The following is a 24,830-nucleotide window of genomic DNA, read 5'->3' on the forward strand; positions in this document are numbered from 1 at the left end:
GCTCCCCCTCGACAGTGCAATGTCAGTAAAAATCTGGTTATTCTACAGAGCTCAACTAAGCCTCTCTTGCGCGTATGTCAGCTTTAAATATCAAGATAAGAGATCCGAAAAAACTAAACCAAAGCCGTAGGTTATGCGTGTAAGGAGAGAAACTAAGCGAAATCTACCCAAAAACCACCAAATTATTTCAAATTTACTGTTGATAACAGTTACTGTTTGCCAACGTACATGTTGTTATCTACCAGAAATTATATAATAAGCTCAGTTATGCACGCGTTTTGATTGGTTCTCACTTATGATCTATTGGAGGACAGACGTATAGATGACGTCATCATTAAAACTTTTTTGAATTCTTTATTATATAAAACAAATAGATTCCAAGTTGCCGTGCGTCTGTTCAGTAATAGATCACAGAGGACGTCAAAATGTGGTAAGAACATCAGTGACACACTCGGCTGCGCCTCGTGTGCCATTTTTTTGTTCTTACCACATTTTGACGTCATCTGTGATCTATTACTGAACAGACGCACGTCAACTTGGAATCTATTTGTTAAATAAACTGTTTAGGTACAAGCTCTTTTAGTCGCTTCCTTAAATCCTATGGCCGCCAAATAGGGTCAAATTTGCGTCCTGTCTTTCATATTCTGCTAAAAAAAATTGACATGTCTGGAAAACACCAGTAGGAAATTGTTCCCCTCTTTACAGCTGTGCCGACGGATGAATAGCACTGGAGGACGCTCATCTTTCCGTCCGCGAGAAGATATGAGACGAGTCGGAGAGAGGTTTGCCGGGTCCTGGAATTCAGTGCCAGACCCCTTGCAGACCTCTCGCCGGCTTGCGCTGCTCAAGGCATCATACTTTCCGGGGTGGGGGGGGGGGGGGAAGATTTAAATTAACCGGAAGAGAAGTGGCGTTTTTGACTCATTTTTTCCATAAGTTTAGCAAGTAATGGGAGTTTGAAAACTACAACTTCTCTTCAGCTCACAGTAAATGTTAACAGCGTGACACTGGTCATGCTGACTCGCCTTACGACCGATAAACTGGACCAAACCACCGTGGTGGTCAACCCACGTGACCAAATCATTGCGCGATACTACGGATGTAGTGTAACGCTGCAAGTCTTCAAGACTGAAACCCATTTTTTTACTGATGCACACCTCACCGGGGCTTGAAAAAGATACGGCTTGAATCTTTTGACGGCTCCCTATAATCTTTGCTAAGCCGCCACCAAGTGAATGGCCAGTGAGAATAACGTTATCACCTTTGGAGTTTAGATTCTTCTTCTTGATATACGACTCGATTGACTTAAGAGAATAATCTGGACGGTTATGATGCAGAATCCTTTCCAGAAAAGACGAAGCAGACACGTAGGACGTCACGAAACTCAATGGGAACCTTTGCACTGGGAGGGCTTCAGAGGTGAGCTGGTAACTAATTACTTCACTCCATAACTTGAGATATTCGAACCATTCTCCCGCGGACACACTTCCTCGGATGCCGATGATATGAACTTGCGTTGTCGCCTCGAACAAATGATAATACCTGGGATTTCCCTCTGAGATGTAACTAACATTCCATTGACCTTTTCGATAGTGGAAATAGCTCCTAATTGACTTCCTTAGATCCTGCTTGTTCCAGTTTGTCTGGTAGGCGACGAACGAGAGGTATGCCATTTCTGCCACGTTCAGACGTAACGGGGTCCATGTTTTATCGCAGATCGGATACTTTGGCTGATTTTTTTCACTGATAGAGAAATTTCTCGCGTTAGAGTGATTCACTGATGGTAAACTGCAACTGTTTTCGCTATACGCGCGAGATGTAACCGTCAGAATCAGCACAGTGAGGTAGGCAGCGGTGAAGAATACAGCAAAACGTCTCTTAATGACAAATTGTTCCCCATTCGGTTTTCTAGAGCCGCGGAAACAGATGTATAATATAAGGCAAGCTGTTAAGAATGGGTAGAAAAATGCGAAACAGACCGCGCCCGTTGATGTATTAACGAGAGTAAAGGAAACAGGGCAAAGAATTGAAAACAGAACAAGTGGTATACACAGTGGAAGAAGAACGATAGCGTACGCTTCGTGGCTTTCTTCACGGTAACAGAACACGAGCAAGCCAACCGAGCCCAGTACTGCTACGATAAAAGCTGCGAACCAGCACACTGCGAGGCAACTGCCAAGTAATGTCATAATACCAAAACTGTTCCCGGCACACCCCGCGTAAATACCTGAACCAACAAAGATGGCGAGAAAAATCACCACCTTAACCTCTCGGAATATAAGAGTGCTCTTTACAACTGCAACTTTGATGATTTCCCAGAACAAGGAGAAGACTAGGTGAACGAAAAGCATGGTACAGCACAGGAGCACCAACAAGCAACACGTGTATAGGTTCTGGTAGGCAGCTGAGTCTCCCTGTGGTGAGATCATTTCAAATGTAATTTCCAGCGCGCAGTTGATAGCGAAGCTGAATGCAGTGACGAAAAAAGATATCAGGGAGACGATAATGGTCACGTGAGAAATCGGATAAAGGAAAGCAAATAAGCATCTCAGAATTTTCCAATGAATACCCACTCGACCTGCAAATATCTGAAACAAAAAAAGATGAGAAAAAGAAATGTGATTATCATTGATCTCGGGGGGGGGGTGGGGGGAGTGAGGATTTTTGTAGGATCACGTAGTTTTTAAGGGGGTACGGACGGGGGGCTCATTCGTCCCCAACAAATTATGAAGAGGAGGCTATTGAAAATTGACTGTCAATTGACTGCCAAAAAGTGTGGAGGGGGGGGGGGAAATCACAAGTACACTGCAGAGCCCTATGCAGGGAGGGTCAGGTAAATTATATCTTGACTCAACAAATATTCTCAACCACCTTCCCTCTCCTTACATTTAAAAAACTACTTTCAGTGTTGATTTATTCTAAATACATAGCTGTTATTTTCTCCCTGCTGTGATGGGAATTCGATGGAACAAAAATCACCGTTGACGAGTCTCTCTCGTTCGTTACCCAGACTGTCGGAGATTGCGTGAACACACACCAAGTATCTCGTTTTGATTGACAGCTTGATCGAGTAACTTAGATACAGGAGACCATTGTTGACAGATCGTTAGTTTTTACATTTTACTGTATGATGTAGGTTAGTTGCCTGGAGAGAGTGAGGGAGTACTGTACCTGAGAACCGTGAACCGTTAATTAAACTGTACTCTAATTATTATACTGTGATATCGTGAAGTTCAGCCCTAGGGCATTCGCGAAAAGACTGTGCATTTCACCTAAGCACCGAGGGCACGAAACAAACAGGTCTGCAGTATGTAAACAACTTCAGTAGCTCCGCAACACATTCGGGACAGAAAAGATTTATAGCGACCATCAGACCACTCATTTTAAAAGGATTATTGAAGACCACAATGGTTTCAATAGGCTATTTAGAAGCCAACGAATAAAATCATTGGTTGTGGAAATCGTGGATTGTGACAAACGTGACTAGATTTCAAACGAGCGCCAATCGCGCTGCACCTGAGTGACATAGAACGAACCACCAAAATTGATACTTTTGCCGAGATAAAGATTAACCTTTGAGAGGCTAACGAAGTTTAACACGCAATAGTTTCTTTATCGAATTTTATGTCCGAAGCAGACCTGTCCACCTACCCTACCATCAACATTCAAAACTGTAACTCCGTCATTTAAGGTGATATTATTGTTCTGTCATTTTCCACAATGACATGGCGCAATTGAACATCTTACGAAGCGAAACACCACCCTCTCCTCCCAAAATGCCCCCTCCTTCGAACTCATTCACGAGTTTACTTTGCTTTCTGCAGACAAATGTGAAAGTCTCATCGCAAATGAAGGTTGGTAAGCAACAGAAAAATCTAAACTTGACCTTGTGTTGACCCCTTATCTCCGTCGCGACGGAGTAATTGAGCTCCACAGCGTAAGGGGGTCATGTTCCAACAAAACAATAAATTTTAGAACTTAAAAAAATCAACCTTCTAACCATTCAGAGAGACTAGCTTCTCGTTTTTCCGAACAAAATCACCTCTGAATCATTCATCAAGGTCACGAGAATAAACAAGTGATCATCAACTAAAGAAACTCTTGATTGTTAACCAAATTTTCTATGTTAGGAAAACGTATAAAGAACAGTGTGGACAAAATTCATAGCGATGTTAGGGGTGTAACGGATTAAGATTAATCCTTGCCGATCCTGAAGATGGAAGGCCATGAAAAAAAGATTTGCACCCACAAAAATTTGTGTTTCATTCCAACTTTGTCCTTCGATTTCAAAGATAATGTGACAGCTGAGCGAAAGATAAACAAACGTGCTATTTCCTATTCGTGCGTAATCTTCTTGTCTGTCACTACATGAAAAATCCTAATGAAGTGTTTTATTGTGTAAAAAATGTCATCAGTTTCGCAATAAGAAAAGTTCATAAACCGATAATGGGAGAGATTGTAAGATTGGTGGTGGAGAATGGTGAAATCAAATACAAGCGAGACCTTCGCTTGAAAACCCGCGACTGAAGCTGATCAACAGCTGATCATCACTGTCGCTACACCTAGATTAATCAACGGTACTACTGCACTTATCACATGAAAAAGTTGCCATATTTTGTTTTTGGTCGCCTTTTGTTCGTTTTACAATGTACTGTTCGCGATCAGTAAAGCTCGGCCTCCAGTAACGCCCCCTGACCTGAAACAATCATTACTACTCTCTCAGCAGTTCTTCGCTTGATACTTAACTCGAAGCGATGCCGAGCTTGTAAATGAACTAATAACGAGTGAAACAGTGCTCTTACAGAAGATCTCATTACTATGGAATTTTTTCCTTGATATGAGCTTTTCTTTACCTGCACATCACGTCTCGCCCTTGGAGTGACAAACAATGGCGTGTTCTCCTCTTCTTCTGTTAAAACAAGAATATCTTCGATCTTTCCTTCGCGCATCTCGGCCTTCTTTCTATATAGTCTTCGAAAACGACTGAGTTTGAAGTTCTGTTCCGTAAATTTTGATTTTTTTTGTTAATAAATCGGATACGTGACGCGATTCCACAATGCTAAATGTGTTAGTCAAACGTCAACTGAAACAAAAGTCGCATGCGAAGACTCATGCAGTGAAAACTCTACTTCCGGTACGTCAATTTTCGGTAGATTACATATTTACTAAACAGGCGTAACGCACCTATAAACGTATCAGTAACGTACAAAAAGACTGCAATTTACTTGTGTTGCTTTGGGCGTATATTATTTAAGACTAGAACAGAGACAAGGAAAATTCAAGTTTAAGTTGATTAAAATGTATATATACTGTATTACAAGTTTGGCCGAGAGCTCTATGGAACTTCTGACTCCACCTATAACCTCGATTTAGGAAAGAGAGTAAATCCTGGGAAAAAAATGGTAAAATTGAAAAATTATTTAATTTTAAGTCCAAACATGAGAAAAGTGGATTATTTTGTTTTAGAAACCCGTTGCTAATTATGAAAAAGCCACAACCGGTGTAGTATAGCTTAGGTAACGCAAGGGTTGAAAATGCGGACCAAGATCACCAGCAACCTCGTTTCCAGAACGAGAGGAAACCTCGTTCCTAGGTTTGTTGGAAACGAGGTTGAAAGAGACCCATGTAAGAGATCGCATGACGTAACAGGAACCAAGAGTAACCATATTTCGCGTCTTCATAGCCCTTAATCAGCATAAGCAAATACGAGTAAGATTTGACAAGTTTCTCGCAGAGGCTCGAGAAACTCGATTCAGAGTATGGAAGATTCGACGAACAGAATGGATCCTAACGAGTTTAAGGGGTTTCTCCTTTCTATATCGGATCGATTTAGAGTGGGAGACCTCGAGAAAATGAAATTTCTCCTAGAAGCACATTTACCTCAAGGAACATTGGAAAACGTACAGATGCCGTTTGAACTCTTTCGTCGAATGATGAACGCCAGGTTACTATCTCTTAACAATCTTCATCATTTGGCTACCTGTTTGCAGTCTGCTGGTCGAATCGATCTGAGCGAGGAGGTGAGACGATTCGAATCAAAGATGACGTTTGCAACAGAAGTTACTGGTAAGCGTAATTCCAGACTCTAGTTTGTTTGCTTTGTTGTTTAATTGGCTCTCTTTTGACAGAGCTAACGTTTTAGGCTGGTATTATTCACGGGCTTCTCTTTCGCACCCATAACATTCTTCAAATTTGCCGGCTGCAAAGGAATATCACGCTACCATGAAGAGATTTCCATAACTATGCCTCAGCCGATATCGTTTTAGTTACAGACAGATTGAAGCAGATTGTTTACTATCTGAGACTCAATATCAATGACCAAACAAACGGCCGCTTGTTATTTAACACTCCTCAGTATGAGGAAAACAAATGGCTTTATTTAATAAGTATAGCTCTTTGGGGATTGATCTTTGACGTTTCATTCGAAGAAAAGCGGCAGGCACAATTATGTAGTCGTATTACAACAAGAGCGGAAGTTATAACATGGAGGAAATCAACCATCCGTGACGCGGCTAGTAAAGCTAAACTTTGGAATCTTTTAAAAACATGATGGAATTCCTTGATCAAATTTCAAACATGTTCTCCTCAAGGTCGTCTTTTTTCTGCTTTGAGCATAAGTTCCGTTCACAACAGGTACAAGAATTTTGATGTTAGTCCTGCACATGTACAGCTCGGGATTTGCACCCTAAGACAACCCAATTTAGTCCAAACTACCAAAATAGTCTCGGGTAATCGGTTGCATGTTTTAAAATTACGACGAGGAGGAAAGTCACGCGATGGTTATATCGAGTCTTGTATCATTCCAAAGTAAAAAACAGTAATCACTGTAAACGCACAGTTCATAATGTAGAGTTTTTATGGGAATATCGCACCTCTGATCATGTTTTCCGGTTTGAAAGTCACTCCTTACTCACATTAAACACAGTGACGTCACAGATAACGACGACCTGAGCGGAAAATTTCACAAACTTTACAAATGATATCCGATCGTTTAGATTATTCAGCCCAATTGATAATAGAAAACTATCCATAGAATAAAATGTAGTAAGTCTTTTTTCTACTCAATTTAAACCATTCTTATTTATGATTAGCTCTAGTTCTGATATTGAATGGGAAGTTTTTGGCCGCAAAGTTTCATTAATATGCATTCCTAAGCGAACCAAGAATTTGTTTGACATCCCACAAAAATAATTATAAATGATAATTGAGTGATTTATCACTTTCGTAGCGCTTATATAAAGGATATCTACTCGGAAATCAGGCGTTAAAAGTTCGTAAGATCTCAGTTACATGCTATCCAGATATATTGTTGTCTAGTTAATCTTTGTGTAAATAAGAGCGTAATTTGCTCTTTCAAATTGAAATAGAACCGCAATAGAAGTGCAATAAATATTGCAAGACAAGTCAAAATACAAAGAAATGATTAAAATACTAAGTGGATACTACACATCAGATCGACTATTTAGTATCCTGGCCGCTCAATTTTATACACTCATTTGAAGTAACTCACACAAGCGTAGTCAAGTTTTCAAAAATTTCTTCTTACAGTACAAGATAACCAACTGTCTAAATCCTCACAACATGGCAGGATATTTGTACCCTACTTAGTGCAGTTGAACATTTGAATGTTTAATAGCGCCAAATACAAATCTTTTTGTCATTTCTACTGCCTCCTTTACGAGGCGAAGCCACATATGTTGTCGAAACAACGTGAGTGATGGTAACAATCGAATTCCGATCTTTACCTTAATTCTCGGTGCTATTTATTGTTTGTTTCATAGTATCTCAGTCGTTCGACATTCGCACTCGATACACAATTCTCAGTCTCTTTTTGTGATTACTGGGTTATAGCCACTAGCCCACTATGTTATAATCCTTGTTCTTATTGTGGCTACTGCCTCCTATATGATAAGAGGCGAAGCCACTATGTTACGGGGGTAGGTGAGTGCGTGAGTGGGTGATGGTAAGTAACAACAGGACTCCGAGCTTAACCCCAAATTTTATTCCATGTTTACCGGTGCTTCCTACCGCTTTTTTTTCTAGGAGTATCTTATTAGTTCAACATTTGCACTCGATACACATTTGAATTCTCTCGTTCAGTGATCTCAGGCTTATAGCCACTGGTACATTATGTTTCCAGCTCTTGCCATGACGCCACAGAAGACAGGAAAAGACAAAAAACATCTCACAATCAATTCAGGATTGCGCGCGATTAAAAACAAAACATTTCCTTCCAAAAATGTCATTATAGGTGTGATCGGTGCGTCGTGAAACTTGGAGAGAATGTTTTTGTTTAACCAGAGAACTTTTCATCGTTTGAATCAACGACTTATGCCAAAGACGGCCGCTAAATTTGCGAAGCGGGTAGACCCTTTAGTTATTAAACGCAGAAATGATGGAACGGAGAACGGAGAACGGAGGAACGGACGACACGAAATGCTGTTACCAATTAATCAAAACCATGACACAATTTGAGAAAGAAATAAGACATCGGTGCTACGTTTTCTTAAAAAAAAACGACAGTTAACTCAGCGATATGCGAGACAACAGCGCGCGCGCATGACGCATTCTGTCCACTTACACAGGCATGACGTATTAACTGTCCCTTTAACTGTCCTATCAAACTGTCCAATTACAAGCGTGACGCAAACACTGTCCTAGCAGTCCTCAAATCGGGCCAGTGATAACCAATCGCGTTCAAGAATATTGTTATAGTTTGTTATAGTATTGATACTGCTTTCCTTTTCAGAACAAAGATCTCTGGATGATGTAAATCTTTTCGTGGGAGCTCTTCCGCGCAAGCCATCTCATTTCTACGGGAGGGAAGAAATGCTGAAAGAAATTGTCAGAGTTCTCAGTGAATGGAACGGCAAGCGACTCGTAGTCATAACCGGTTTACCAGGTTATGGAAAATCCTGTTTGGCGCAAAGAATCGGTCATACGATGAAGGAGAATGGTTTCCAAGTCATCTTCCTATGCTTACGAGACATCCGATCTGTCGGTAAAATGTCAGCCAAGATTCTACGCGCTTTAAAAGCAAATGTTGGTCAAGGACTGATGAATAACCCGCGTGAGCTGGCACTGGCGTACTTAACATCTCTCAACACAAGGACAACTCTTATTCTTGACAACGCTGAAGACCTCATTTGTGACGAAAACTCAAAGAAGGAGTTTTATAGTTTTGTGAACCAAGTCGCTCAGTTTGCATACCAAGTGAAATGTGTCATTACCTCAAGAGTGGATTGTCCTGCTTCTTGTCAAACCCCGCGCCACTCGGTAAAACTACTCGTCATCGAAAACGATGCCGCAGCAAAATTGCTTGAAGAGAAGGTTAAAGACAGTGGCCGTTTTCTTGAAAACCAGCAGGCTAAGACTATAGCACAACTCTGCTTTAACATTCCCCTCATCTTGCACGCAGCCGCTGCCTACATGGAAGTCTTCTCCCTAGAGACACTAATTCAAAGTTTGCAAAATCATTTTGGAGCCATAGAAATTTCAAGCATGGGGGAACTGTTCCCAGAGCTCCAAATGAGAGGCTTTCTCAGTGAATGCTTACAAAAGCTTGGCGCCGATTTCGAGGAGGACTTGTATTCCTTGGCAGTATTCCCGGCTGCATTTACTTACCAACAAGCACAGAGAGTATGCTGTTCAGAAACAAGGCTTTTTACCTCTCTTTTTCAACTGGTGAAGAAGTCTCTTGTCCACATAGAGTTGGATTCTAAACACTACTTCGTCCATCAAGTGATTCAACTTTGCTGCGAAGAAAATGCCAAGACAGACGAGCGATTGCGCGCATGTTACAGTCAGGCGCAAGAAAGATTTATTGAGTACTACCTAAACTTAATTACCGAGTTACACCAGGAATTCTTGTGCAAAGGTAACTTAGAGACATCGCTTGATCGTTTCTGGACAGAGGAGCAAAACATTGTTCAAGCAATTTGGTGGGCGGCAGCGAGGGAGGGAACTACGCTCCCTGCACGTTGTGCAGAGATCCTAAACAAAGCAGTCATCTTCCTGGCCAAAGTCATGAAGAAGGCTCAATTTTAAGAAATCTACGAAGTCGTTTTAAGCGCGACCAAAGGAGACTTACGACTTGTGGCTGACTGCCTGACGTGTGTTGGCATAAAACACATCTACAGTTGTGAATGTCATCGGTCTTGCGGTGTTGTAACAGAGAGAGCTTACAGAGTCTTGACAAGAGCGCTAGAAATCTACGAAAAGCTTAACCTGACAGAGGGAGAGCTTGTTGCACAGTGTTACAGCAAGATCGCACGCTGCATGGCCAAGAATGGAAATCCTTCCAGAGCTCTCGAACTGAGCGCAAAAGCCCTCGCAATTAGAGAACAGAGGAGACTCGACGAGCCATTGAAGTATGCAGCTTGTTGCAACGATAGAGCAGGTAGTGTAGGCTTAACAGTGTTGCCGATTGAAATACATTGTTTTTCGTCATGAATGTAGATGGAAACTTTAAGAACCAATTAAAAAAATCTGTTGCCAATCTTGAAGCAAGTCAAGTATTTGGCTGAGATTTATTACGGAGCTGCACCAGGATAAATTGCGAAAAATGCAACCGAAAGAATAACACTTTTTTGTTTCTACGAAAGGAGCAAAACTTAGTTCAACCATTCGGTAAGCGGCAGTAGAAATGTTATTTCGCCCTCATCTCTTCTCATAAGGAAACGGTTATCAAAAATCAGTCATCTTCTTGGCCAAAGCCCTGGCCCTAGTTCTGGCCAAAGAGGGCTTTATAGCTAACATTTGTTGACAGTTATCCACAATTTCGAAGGCACTGTAGCTAGGAAGATAGCTGCCTCCTGCCAGTTGGGGTTTTTAAATACGAAGTTTATTTTCAATGTTCATTTACAACTTGATTGCATTTTAGGGCCTAGATGAATGTTACTTAATGTTAATCTGGTTTACCCCAGAAAAGTGGAGTATTCATAATTGTTATTATTAACATTATTTTTATTGAAATTATAATTTTCATCCATTAGCACATCAAGTTTTTGCTTGGCAAAGGCCAGAATAACCCACGACATATAATTTTTTTTCCTCTCTCTTTTCCTTCCAATAGTTGTTCAAAGCTGCTTAAACGACCACCTTGAAGCCCTAGCTCTCAGGGAACAAGCCCTTAGTGCTTATGTTGAAAAACTAGGGGATCATCCATTTACCGGAACGCTCTACAACTATCTAGGCAACGATTGCCTTGCACTAGAGAACTTCGATAAGGCCGTCGAATATTTCACCAAGGCGCTCAGTATCAGGAAGATATTTCTTGGCCTTTACCACCAAGAGACTGCCCGAACGTATCACGACTTGGGTCTTGCTTACAAGAGGAAGGTGAGTTAAACATTATTGTAGGTGTGCGTTATATATACTGCAGTTAAAAGACTCTAGTTTACTGCACACATCCGTGGTATTCAAGATTGAGACCTTGACCCTGGCTCTGCTACTTCGCACCTTTTTTTCTCTTCTTTTGGAGGCCGAGATAAGATATGTATTTCAAACGACCCTTTCACTCTTAAGACTGATCTCATTAGCAATTATCCTTACTGTCTGCCATACAGTTTTTTTTAATGTTGGTTCGAAGAATTTGGCATTGATAGTTTCTCTTTATTCTCATCACTTTCCTGCTTGATATAGCATTAATATTGTCATGAGAAGTGCTATCTTGATCACTCATGGGTTGCAAACAGGAGGAAAGAAAGTAATCAATTCTAACCACTGTTTCTTCGACAGCAAGACGCACCCTGAAAACGCACTCTGATACATTTCACCTGATCCTGCACTCAGTTCCATTATATGTTTGAGTCTGAGACTTCTTTTCTACCTCTTTTTCAGGGAGATTATACAAAATCCATGGAACAACTGGACAAGGCAGTCACGATCCAAGAAAAACTGTGCGATGTACCCCATGAGAAACTCAAATCTCTTCAAGAGAAGAGGGAGATCTACTCATGCCTGAATTTAACCGACTCAAGTGCTCAGGAGCTACAAAAGAAGTTGGAACAGTGTCAGGAGGAGATGACTCGAGAGAAAAAGGTCAATAACATTAGATTGGAGAGAATTATGGACATGGCAAACAACAACGGAGTTGATTTTAGCTGAAAAGTTAGCAGTGTTTCTTCAATATGATGTAACTGATTCTTAACATGACTGACTCCACTGACTGAACGAACATATTACTTCAGACACGTCTGTTAGTAAAATAAGGTAACGTGGAAAAACACAATCAATTGTAACTGGCCATGCCAGAGAGTTGGGGCGAATCTGTTACTTTGAGTACCACTGTCAACAAAATAAGTGTAACCAGAAAAAAACGAAAAACAAAAAACTGAAACCTCAGTATCGTTAACCATTTTTTAAGTTGATTACTCGTTTACATTAAACAGCATTTAAAGGCATTTTACTGATTACCTGGGATTAGCACCAAACACGTTACATTTATAGGCTTGAAAAAATCCGTGTGATATCTGTTCATGAATAAAAATGTGTTAACTGAGTGACTAAGACAAGTTCTCCATGCATTATCGTCCCAACATCAAGTATACGAGTGATGAAAATAAAGAAAATTATCAATAAGTTGATCATTGGTTGAGGCAAAACCAAATTCTCCGAACTAACATTACAAGAACCGTAAGGCAGACAGTAAGGAGAATTACTAATAAGATCTTAGGAGTGAAACATACCCTTTTTGTTACCTATAGATCGTACTATGCTATAACCAGACCTAAAGACGTTGGACTCCTAAAAGGATCTGATTGAAAACTGATCATTCTCATTCTAAACGACTCACATGAAAAAGAAAAATGAAAGAACTTGGTGTCAATTACATAAAGCTTCTGCGGCCGATTGCGTCCTTTAATCTCATTACCTTTGTATTCTTTGCCGGTCACATCTTTTAGGTAATCAAACACAACTTTAAAGAAACGAACACGGTTTATTGCTTGAAGACGCGTGTGCGGCGATTCTGAGGCCATCCTTGGTTGTTATAAAACAAAAGTGACACTGAATTTGAAAATCTAAGAGTTTCTGTCAACTATAACACACATAACATACCCCTTATTCAGATCAACTCTATTATAACCATTGCTTGACAAGCAATGGCTGATGAATAAATTATAGCTGCATGAGTCAGCAGTACAAGTGTTGGGCAGAAAACTACCAATATTCTCAGCAATTGTATATCACACAACAGGAAACTGTTGGGGGTTTTGTTTCCTTCCTTAGTCCACATTCTTTTTAAATGTATACGATGATGTAGGGAACGGTTACAAATCTACCTGTCATGGGGTTTTTCCTTTCCCTTGACAAAACCTCTCGGCAATGCAAGGCTAATCCTTGTTGAAAGATCCATGGGTGCAGCATGCAGATGGAGATGATTTAAAATCACGTGGGGAAATGAAAAGCCGTATTATAGGATTGCCTTTTTATATCTAATCTTGATGAGTGTGGAAAAAAAGATTTCCTAAATTTGTATTTCCCTTTTTTAATTTTTAGTGGCCGGTAGATCAAATCAACCGCTATGATCAGCGAACGTTCTCTACGTATTCGGAATATACAATTCCAGAACCTGTCTGGGTCACTTTCTCAGTAGATCAGATGTCAATTTATTTTCATACGCAGCCTGAGAAACAACCAAAATTTTTGTCCTTTCAAGACATTTCTCAAACGTTTTCACACGTTAAAGATTCGGAGGGAATTAGCCCTTTTTCTGTTGACTTGAAACCGTAAATTTGACAATACCTGATTGGTTAAACTCTTAAGTGAATGTGGGCAAACCCTACTTAGTTTTTCATTTTACTGATTTGAAGAGTTGCGAACTGTTAATCAGTCCACGTAATTGGAGAGATTCGAGACAAAATTTACACGCACTCTTACTAAATGTTAGACGTGGAAAGATAATTTTTAAGCCAAATGCATTCCCGAAAACACACCCTAAGCATTTATTAAACAGAAACTGCACAATAATTCTGAAATACTCGTTAAGAAATACGTTCTGTTATTAGCCGGGGCAGTTCTCTGAAATCCATTTCATTGTATTTTCTTAGCAAGGCAAAGATGGAAAATTCTGTACAATCGTGTAGTCGATTGCCATATCCCATCAATGCCAACACCCAAATATCATGGGATCTAAAAAAAGTATCATTATTGGAGGTTTAATGTTTACGGGATAAAGGTCGTGGCTACTGCTGAGTCCGTTGGTGGCTTTGGTTTGCTCGCCATGGTTGTGTTGCATCTGTGAGTCCAATGATTGCATCACAAGCCCACTGTTTCACAGCCGGGCCGGGCATTGATTCATGTGAAAGAGACAATTTCCTTTTCCTGGTGTTTTGATACCTCCTACTGAATCATCATATTCTCTCCTCCACTCCAAGAGTTTCATAGAAAAACACACACTTCTGTTGACTTTATAAATATTGGAACTATGTAAAAATAACAATTCTAGTCGAGACGCAGTAGGCACTGTTCTTTTCAGAGAGATCTGACACTCTTATCCCTGGCTGGAAATAACGTTATGACCTGTTTTTGAACCCAAGGAAGCCTCTGGATCACATGCATTGTTTACCACTAAACATTTTCCAACTTCTCGTGCCAAGTGCCCCGAGGAATGAAAGGATCAATGTCGCTTGAAACCTTCAAACCTCGTTTTGTTTTCCAGCCTTGTTTAAGGCCACACACCTTTTTAATCAGTATTTCGAAGGAATATCAGCCCAGTCTAAAGCTTCCAGCGATCACTCTAAAACATTCAAAACTTGTAAGACCATTAACAACGTACCATATTAAGGGGAAGGGGTCCCTTCCCTTCCAGACTAAAATCAAGCCAAAGGAAGGCAATGGAATTACTTGAGACGTGCTAAAATTTAAAAAACGTTGCAGTAATGTCACAAGTTACAAAATGCTTTTATTGATGAGGAGTCTAGACAGTTGATTGAAATACGTCGTTACAATTGATAATTACCAAAACAACGATATCGATTACCTTCATCTGAGAAACAACGGTGTGTCAACACTTTGATCATACTGTTGAAGTTGGCGGATGAAAATTGTTACTCCATTCTGAAGAACAATCATTGAAAAAAACAATAAAAAGGTTAGCGGAGACCCATAACAAAGAGGCACATTTCTAGCTTACATCGATGACGACCTTTTACATAAAATTCAGTTTAAATTCTAGTACAGGTCTTAATTTTTTTTTTCAGGCCTTATTTTCACTACTGCACAAGTAGTGTTTATTACTGCGAAGATCGCTTTCATATTCACGTCTTTATCCGCAGTTCACACATATAATTTTCATATAATCACAATCAGTTATTCATCACTTCACGGGTATATTTAGAGCCTACATAATGACCGGCGCCCAGTTGGCTAGTTAGCTCAGTTGGTAGAGCACTTCACCGGTATCGTAGAGGTCATGGGTTCAAATCCGTACAGGCCTGAATTTTTTCCAGGCCTCACTTTCACTACTGCATGAGAAGTGTTCATTACTGCGAAGATCGCTTCCATACTTCCATACTTTTTAAATTCTAGTCTTAGTGCTAGCTGTTACCTGCCATGGGTAACTGAAAGATAAATGTAAAATGTGATGCTAATAGAATTGAAGTTAGCCTGCAATGCAGCTGCCGTAAAAATCAAAGATGGTAGCTATAACTTCCACCAAGAGAACACTTTGCAATCACTCGCCAAAATTGTGCCTGCTCTGAAAGCAAAATTGAACCATATTTCACCAATACCAAAGATCTGTTTCAGTACATTTGAACTCGAAAGTTTTCCGCGTCAAACGTCTCAGGGATAACATTCGAAAGCCTTCCGGCTTAAATTCAAGCAAATATTTGGTGTAATTGATGAAGTCTCTCCCTCAACATTTAAAGCGAAGGATTCTTCCTTTAACCTGTTACAACTGAATAAAAAAGTTTTTGTCCAAACGACAGACTTTATGTGCTTTTAAAACGCAAGATCGTCAGTGCCTCAAGTTATTTGAGCTCCAAGTGTCGTAGGAATCGAATCCCGCTCGCTTAAACTGTAACTGAACTAAACTAGAAAGAGCTAAGAACTATATACAGGAACTAAAACCCGCCATAACTCAAACACCTTGTTATCGCCTACTGTTTTGGAACCGTTTCCCCTTGGCAGTTCAACAATGCAGGATAAGTTAATTATTCTATCGTATTTAAGCATTTTTCCGCCCAATCCCTCCGTAGCTGGCAAAATCAACTTCATCCAATTTTCAGTCTGCCAGGATCGGAAAGGTTTTCCTTGTAATAACATCATTATCAAAACTCGAATTCAAGATTGCCGAATTTCCTTCTGGATTTTAGATTAAAAAGTCATTCTCGCGAGGGGGAGTTTTCGAGTAGTTATGATGGGTTTTTATGAGCTTGTAAAGTCATAACTTAAGACTTACTATAAGTTGAATTCTCCACAAAATTGCAGTCGGTTTTACCAAAACCTTTCCACTGGATATGTTTTGAACATAAAATGAAAACGCACCGCTCTGGTGGAAAGGAAATACGCACGAAGTACTATTTCCTTTTTCCTTTTTGGAATCATCATGGACCCTTCCCCCTAAGAAGAGCTTACCTGGTGGCTGTGGGGCAAGGGGGGTACCTCCTGTAGGCTATTTCTTACGTAATCACCACCTGTTTTAGAAGCCTGCGTGAACCTCCTAAGGTGAAGACCAAGACCTTCGTGACAGGCACGTGCATGTTATCCACCAATTTCAGCCGAGCCGCATTTCATTAAAGTCTACATTACAATTTGTAACAATAGATGATCGAGAGCAGAGCTAGAGGGGAGATTATAAGGACATGACAAATTATTGAGCAGGAGTAAAGACATTGCAGGTATTGTGTATGGGTTTTCTTAACGATACTGATTTGATAGCAGCAGACCACAATCGGTAAAACAATCTATGCTCAAGAAAAGAGCAAGTATTGGCTAAGTGACAATTGGAAGCTTATCAATTTCTTAATCTGTCGCAGGAGGAAAATCTGCTTGTTGATCAAATCAATCGTGATTTTTCAATCATTTTCCAATGACGTCTAAGATAAACTATCATTGAGTATAATTTAGATAGTACAACTTTCGTTATCTTTAAACAGAGCTCTATTTTAAAGGGGATACCTGGAGCATGCTTTTGAGCTATGCTAATAATTCCTCCTAATTAGAATTTTGCTTATTTTTCGTGTTTAATTATGTGATTTGGCGTGATGTTTTGCCGACTGTAATATTTCATTTCGTAAACAACTTCTTGCTTTAAACTACCTGCACAGCAAGCGCTTAACGGTTTCATTTGCACCTTGCGTAACAACGCGCTGGCTTAGTAACGCTCTGGAAATATGTACATTTAGTTTGTTTTAGGCGTCGTCCTGTCAACAGAATTACATCGTTTCGCTTATTACGATACTCACTTGGAGCTTGCTGCGTGCATAGCAAGCGCATGGCGTTTTCATTTAGCCGGCCAAATTTAATCATATTTCAGAAATGCACTGAATTTGTTTTCCATGATGGAGATGGGGTGATGAGTTTACCTTCCCGCCGGGACGATTCGCCTCGCTGCTGATATAATCCATTTACCGTTTGCTCCGTAACAAGCGGATAGTATTTTCATTTGGTTCTTGTATAATAAAACGCCGACAAGAGATATTCATTCTCTAGAAGAACAATTTATTGATTCAATTAGAACATATGGGGTTTTCTCTTCTAGGTGTATTTTTATCTTCCGTGTAGAATTAAACGAATGGGTGTGGGGTTTCAATGTTGAGTGTGACAAAAAAAAAATTTAAAAATAACAGATCGACTCCATCTAGCTCTTAACCTTTCCTGTGACCGATTCTTTTCGATCCACTGACGCATTTTTCTCCAAAGAATTTGACCGGAAACAGGTGTAACCATTTGCGCAGAAACACAGAATAGACACTAAGAATGCCACTTCGTTCTTGAAGAAATTTCCAGTTCTTTTTTCCAACCATGTTCATCTCATACAGCTCTAAACTGTAATAAAGGATTTACAGTTCAAAGGTCTTTTACAGGCATATTTACGGTATCATGGGCTGTAGCAATTTAGTGTCGTGTATTCTCCCACAGCAATGTAATATCACCCTCTGCATGTGATGCCCTTACGCTTTCTACGATTACAGCTAGGGTACAAACATCGTCAACAACTTTGTGCGCAGAATTACCATATTAAAGAAAGACAGATTTAGACGATTTTTAAGACAGGAAGGAATTTCTCTAAGAACAGCCAATTTAGCTAAGGTTAATTCAGTGCACAGCATTTTTGCCATTTTTACGATATTTTAAGACAAGCCTGACACCAGTTATTATACAAAGCATCCACCATTTGTGTTGCAAGAACGGCTTCGATAATTTTGATTACATGCATTTTATAAAGACCAGTCACATTTAGATTAATCAGACCAACTTTTCCATGCATAATCGTGGATGTTTCGGGTACATATTTTGCGCAGGTGTTAGGTTTGAGTTCACGCCTCTATCATGAGCTAGCTTTCCAGAACTTTCTAAATATATGTATCATCTTTGACAAGAGCTTTGAGCACGTGATGATGAGCATTTATACAATGTACTGGTAATCCTGTTAGATTAGGTTTCCGGATTAGCAGACGGGAGGGCAGACGAAGGTTATTTCAAGACAAACATCGGTGGATATTATATTATATTTATATTGAGGCCGTTTTCCAATGGTGGTTGGAAAACGTAGTTTAGTGTACTTCTGACGAAAGATTGCGGCATTTGTACTTCAAAACGCTAAGAGCGATCTTCGACTTCTTGATGAATTACAAATCCAGTTACGACGAGAAAATTAATCATTCTTACTACGAGAATTGAGTTAATCGAGACAGCTATTCTGTCAATGATACATTCAAGGGTCCTTTTTGCGAAGTGCCATTAATTTGGTCTGTTGACATACATAGATATCATTACTAAATATATGTCAGTTTGCAAGCAAACGCATGCATACTTCTTTAAAGTTTTTCGGATAACTCGTTATGAATTGTTGCGAGGATTTTGTGGTCGAGAATCCTAAACCAGTCAGAGCAGAAGTAATTCAAGTAATTCTTTTCCGCTATGTGGTGCCAGCGGATAAAAAACACTGATCACAATTATCAATTAATCGGTGTCTCTTAGACTGGACAATCCAAAACAGATCCAACAAGATATAGAATAAAACATAAATGAACCTAAATGTGTAGAAAAAAAAAGTGCACGATTACTGGATACTAAAAATGAATTTCGGAGATATCAATTTCGCGATAACACCGCCCTCCGTTACAAAGAAATATGTGCACGAAAAAAGTGCACGATTTCTGGATAATAAAAATGAATTTCGAAGATATCAATTTCGTGATAACACCGCCCTCCGTTACAAAGAAATATGAGAAGTGTGACTCGAAAGTACACCATAAAGACACGTTGAGTAATCAAAAGATTCTGTCTTTCATTCCCTCTTGAGGTCCATGAATGTATCAACCCTTAAAACACTCACATAGATTCCACAAACACACAACAAGAAAGTATCTTTTCAATAGCTATAATAACACACTTGGCAAGCATAAACAATAATGTTATCATTCAAATTTCAAATTACGTGAGAAGTGTGGATATCCGTTTCTTTCCTGAGCCGGAAATCCTCTCTTGAGCGACTTAGAGACAATTTGAATTGAAAATTTGCTGAAGTGCTCCATTTGTTGACAATCCAAGAGAAAGTATCGGATTTAGTCTGGCAAGCTGACAGTATTTCAGTAGTAAAACACGTGCATTATTTGCATCCTTCGCTCACAAAACTACACTTCAGGCTTGATACTGTTCTCATCGACAAAAATCTTTGAGGCAGCAATGCAAAAAACAAAAGAAACATACATACAAACACAAAACCGCTTCAGCTCAGGGTTTGCAACGATATTTGATACTGATAGACCAGTACCTCTTGCTTTCGAAGGTCACATTAGCACTATCCATGAAATAATATTGTCTTGAAACTTAACACCTTGAAGAAGCATACAATAGACATGGAGATCACACTAACTTGAACTGGACTTTTGATTTATTTACGCTTCGTGACATCCATAGCATTATGCATGTTTATTGTTTCCCCACTTTTTCGCTTGAGGCAGACACACGCGATTCATAAATTGTCACAGGATATCACGATGACTGTTTTGTAAACTACCTGTGATATCTAATTAGCAAAACTTTCCTGTCTAAACGAATTAATTGGAAAACAATCATAGCGTAAAAATTCATATTTGGAGAAAAAAAATTGAATTTCATAATGAACAGACACAGTTGGAACTCATGCTTTGTACAAAGAGAAAGAAATGGTTGGCTTTAACTGAAGCAATTTTGGTAAAACCTGCTGTGGAATTTCCTGTAAAAACGTTTGCCAGCCCCTTACAGAGTTATAAATACTAAACTGCACATCTGGTAGCAATCTTTTCAGCTTGACTCATATTTCACAAAATACACCTCATTTGCTTTTGTGTCGAATATGGGTAATAATACCCTTTGTTTTCCCACTCTTAATATGAAATCTGAGCCCTTCTTTCATCAATAACATATTTCCTTCGGCGCTCGATAGTAACGATGCCTTATAAGGCAAGTATGACGTCATTCGAACGTGATAGGTTTTCAAACAAAATAAAAAACGTTGTAAGCTTGCAATCAAAGTATTCAAGTTGTATTTAACCAGAGATATGTTCTTAATAAGTCTTTGCTGTCTCTCGGTACTCGAGATTGTGGCTTCTTTAAGTATAGGATGGAAGAAATACACTTTTTGGCGAGCCAGAGAAGTTTCATTAGGTTAGTAGGTTGGTAGTTTAGAAGCTTCATAGAGATATATTTCGTTTCCTTTCAACGTTCATTTGATGGTATTTTAGTATTATAATCTTACAACGTTCAAATTGATAAACTTCCATTCTTTTGGTTTCTTTTTTTCTTTCTTTCTTTACAGATCTGCTGTAAAGACAATAGTGAAACCCTTACATAAGCAAAAATAATAGCATGATTTCAGCTGCCATTAAACCTTTTATATACAGGCAAGTTATCAGAAGTTGCTCGACTAACTCTGTTAGTTCTTGTTGTAAAGATATTAAGTGGCTTTGCACATTTGGTTTCTCTGAGTTAAGAGACAGGAGCAAAACTAAGATTTATCTGATGTGTTTTAAATCAAATAGTAAAAAACAGCAAAAAAAAGAAAAAGGTCAGATTTTCTCCAGAATTTCGGTGGCAACTCTCCAACCGATGGAACTCGTCAAACTGGTTTCACGGTTGCCACGCTGAATAAAAAAACTTTCTACACCGCTGACCACTTTTATGAAAAGGTCCAGCGAAAAGCACCGGTGAGGAACTCGTTTTGGAAGCGGAGCGTAAAACAGACGACAGTAGACTGGGAAGTTTTCCAATTCCATAGCTTCAAAGAAAAGTCGACCTGTTAAAGTAGGTAAGATCCAAATACGAGGTTAGATAAGTCATCACTTTATTTTAAAATGGTGAGTTCGCTGCTGTGAACGTTTATTTACACAACAGTATTCATGATATGTCGAATTTTAGTTGTGATTTCAAAATAGAGAGATGTCCCTGTTGACTCAACATTGATCGAGTTAGAGGAAATTCTTTGATCAATCTTTTGATAGGTGTTTCGATAACGTTGTAGGAATTTTCCTAAAGCGATGCAACCTTGCATCATCGAAAAAGATTTCCTTGGGGTTGGAGTTGGAGTTGTGTTTGTCCTTCATGTTACACACCCTGACCCGAAGGCACTAAGCGACTAAAATACACTCTACCGATCAAGAATTTATCTTAGAGAGATCAATTTTGATAAAAACGCAGTAGTCCGGATATAGTTCTTCGTGAGGAGCAATAACCGCAGGTTATTGTCGCATATCATTCATCGATGGATAATCAAAATTTCCTAATACGATAACATTAACGAGTGGAATTAAATTCTGTCTTTAATCATTGCCGTAAATAATCAGATCATGGGAGAGCATTTTCTTTAATTTCATCAGGGGTCATTTTACCCAATAATGATCAATTTGGGTAACTCTATGAAGCAAATACCAAAGTTATTAATTGGAGCAGGGCCGTGAGAAAAGAAGAAAAAAAATTAAGTCCCCCTTCGTGGACGAATCGACCCTTAGACCTTTAGATGTAGCAATCTGATGCTATCACGCTGAGCCAGAAAGAGTCTCATTTGCGAGCTCGCCCGTATCCGTGGTTCATATTGGACAATAGTTTTACATGCAGAAATCGTCTTGTGAGTTATAAAAAAAGGGAAAGATGGTGAATTTTTAGGCGCCTTAATGAAATAAAGAAATAAGTTTTTTTCTTTTTGTTTCGGGCGTGGGACAGAGCCGGACTACGATGAGTTACGCCATTACTACTTGGTTCCTAAGTGACAAAAGTCCTCCTTACAATTAGGATCAACGATTTCGAAAACATTGTACAAATAAAGTAGAAAAAAATGATTAATTTGGAACTCAGCCGTCGACACTTAAGCATACGGCAAACGTGAAGTGGACCTTTGGATTTTTTTCAGCTTCGTGACATCCAGAGTGTCATGCATGTGCATTGTTTCCCGTAATTTCACTCTGCGAAATGCACGCGATTGATCAATTGACACAGGATATCACGATGACAGTGCTGTAAAATGTTTGTAATATCTGATTAACGAAAGCGAGAAAGTTATCCAAGGGAAACAGGATCGAAAAAAATTGGCAACAGATTTTAAGGTGTAATTCGTGTTTCTATACAGGTATTAGGATTTCAACAGGCCTGACGTTTCTGTTATAGGAAAAAATCAAAACCGTGCAGGTCTTATAGACTTATAATTAGACAATTTCGGTGCTCGTGCTTTAGTTTGGTCAAATCAATTAGAACCTTATCACTGACCAATAAAATCGCACATTTTGTCTTATTTTCTGGGTTGTCGGAGAATTAGTTCCAAACTGAGGAAGGCAAAGTCAAATTGTCTTGTTTGGTGATCTCAGCTTGTGTCTGTATTATTGTTAAATCTAAACCATATTGAACTTTGCACGATCCTATTACACGTTTGCCTACAAATACCACGTACAGCAACGATAGTCAGGATTTGTGTTCTCTAAACTTCTTGCGGCCGATAGATATTTTCCTACCATTAACCTTTAAATAGTTATCCGTAGATGATATGATGTCCCCTAACCTGACATGGAATTACTAAATAGAGAGCGCAGGGTGCCTTGACTCTTGCTTAACTAAACGCGAATTCTAACCAGAGGCAATTATTTTAGGGATAAACTCACGATAGCCCATTAGTAAAGAGGGTTTACTTTCAACTTTACTTATCATGGTCGACACTGTAGATTATCTCACTTAATAACCAAAGAGTTTTTGTGTACTGTACTACAGTTACACATCGACATCATTGGGGGCACCACGTGAACCTGAGCACTTATTTGTATTAACAAGCTGGGCAAGCATAAAAATATGATATTATGATAGTTTATTTCTATACACTTATCAAGGATTTTTCTAAGCTGGGTATATTTCTTTAAGACAATTGCATTGGTGAACTAATAGCGTCTTGTCAGTACTCTAAGCATAATTTAGATAAAAGTATCGTTTCAGTTCAACAGACAGTCGGTATATTGTTTTAAGCACAAACAGGCTTGTATCAAGACTTTAAAATTATTGACTCCTAAATAAAACAACAACAACAACAAAAATAAAAAAAAAATCACAAATGTGAATTAAATTTGATTATCTATAGCTATTAGGAAAAAAATACGCAAATAAAAATCTATAGCTTGATGCGTGATATCCGGTACCAAGTCTTGTCTCTTGTTTCCGGAGGTCATAAAAGTGTGCCAAAATCGTTATGTTTTGGGAGCAAACCGCAAATTGTTCGGCTACCAAACCTTGCAAGAACTTGCCAACACGTAGCATATGTCGCTAATCTAAACCATACTTAGAATTTGCAGACTCATTTTTACGTGACAAAGAGTCTCGTGTGACGATATTCATGCTTTAGAAATCACGCATGTGCGTTGTTCCGGTTTTCTGCCGGACGAATGCATGCGATTATCCAATTGACACGATAGAGATCGAGATCAGAGTCAATAATAGCTAGATTTGAGTGAGCTACTGTGGATGTTTATGAGAACAAATCTTGTGTCCACACTCACAGAGCCCAAACTCGATTTTGAAATAAGCTTTGTGAGAATAAGCTATTCAATACTTGAAGGCAGAGTACCAGTTACGCAACACCAGAATTGAAGTTAAACGTGCTTTCTCCTGATGTACAAAGAAAGGCCATTGCTTCAAGGCGTTCGTTTCATATGCAATTAAGTTAATTTCCGACGCTTTAGACGTTTATCGTTCGTTCGACATTCTTGGTTTCGAGTAGAGTAGGGTAATGACATCTAGCAAACCTTTAATGTTCTCTGTGACTAAAAATTTAGTTCAGGAAAATTTATGAGAAAGTTCTAAAAAACGAGGGAAAGGATGGAGTAAGAAAGAACGTTCCTTATACAATTGTAGATCTCGCACAAAACCGTAAGAGGTAGAAGTCCGTTCAGACATCCGACGTCAGTGTTTCAGTGTAGGTCTTTTGACAGAACGTGGTCCAAAACTCGATTGATCAATTCATAGCGTGTACTGCGTAGCTTTTATTTCAACATCAATCGTTCTGTATCTGGCATTTCACGAGAGGGAGTTACATACAGAAATTTTTGAAGCAATTAAAATAATTATGAGGTTCAAAGAACCACTCGCACTGAAAATACATTCCGATGAGGTTATACGCGATGAGAATTTCCCATCAAAACTTTTAT

General features: G+C 39.2%; 2 protein-coding genes, 1 long non-coding RNA gene and 1 other non-coding gene across 12 annotated transcripts in view; 2 read left to right on the forward strand and 2 right to left on the reverse strand.

Annotated features, from left to right (window-relative positions):
* Positions 1 to 179: 179 nt before the first annotated feature.
* Positions 180 to 5,103, reverse strand: LOC113686627 (uncharacterized). The gene is made up of 2 exons (XM_089207262.1): positions 4,854 to 5,103; positions 180 to 2,588 (listed from the first exon to the last, which is right to left on the reverse strand). The coding sequence occupies exons 1-2, from the start codon at positions 4,947 to 4,949 to the stop codon at positions 939 to 941; spliced, it is 1,746 nt and encodes a 581-aa protein (XP_089063388.1). The 5' UTR covers positions 4,950 to 5,103; the 3' UTR covers positions 180 to 938.
* A 537-nt stretch (positions 5,104 to 5,640) lies between these two features.
* Positions 5,641 to 12,500, forward strand: LOC113686606 (uncharacterized). The gene is made up of 4 exons (XR_016186862.1): positions 5,641 to 6,066; positions 8,750 to 10,399; positions 11,075 to 11,340; positions 11,842 to 12,500. It is a non-coding gene; the product is annotated as an uncharacterized LOC113686606 (transcript).
* Positions 12,501 to 13,919: 1,419 nt separating this feature from the next.
* LOC113686556 (uncharacterized) lies at positions 13,920 to 14,887 on the reverse strand. The gene is made up of 2 exons (XR_003447661.2): positions 14,780 to 14,887; positions 13,920 to 14,409 (listed from the first exon to the last, which is right to left on the reverse strand). It is a non-coding gene; the product is annotated as an uncharacterized LOC113686556 (long non-coding RNA).
* Positions 14,888 to 16,691: 1,804 nt separating this feature from the next.
* Positions 16,692 to 24,830, forward strand: part of LOC113686605 (hemicentin-2) — an 85,187-nt gene continuing 77,048 nt past the window's right edge. For 8 of the 9 annotated variants that reach the window (XM_089207245.1, XM_089207251.1, XM_089207252.1 and 5 more), the window contains exon 1: positions 16,692 to 16,844. The gene's annotated coding sequence lies outside the window, so the exon portion shown is untranslated. Of the gene's footprint in view, positions 16,845 to 21,333; positions 21,461 to 24,830 lie in introns of those variants that run through there. The other variant, XM_089207250.1, reaches the window with a different exon arrangement.

The sequence above is a fragment of the Pocillopora damicornis genome, chromosome 5, assembly GCF_964200805.1.
Source record: "Pocillopora damicornis chromosome 5, jaPocDami1.2, whole genome shotgun sequence".
Taxonomy (NCBI): domain Eukaryota; kingdom Metazoa; phylum Cnidaria; class Anthozoa; order Scleractinia; family Pocilloporidae; genus Pocillopora; species Pocillopora damicornis.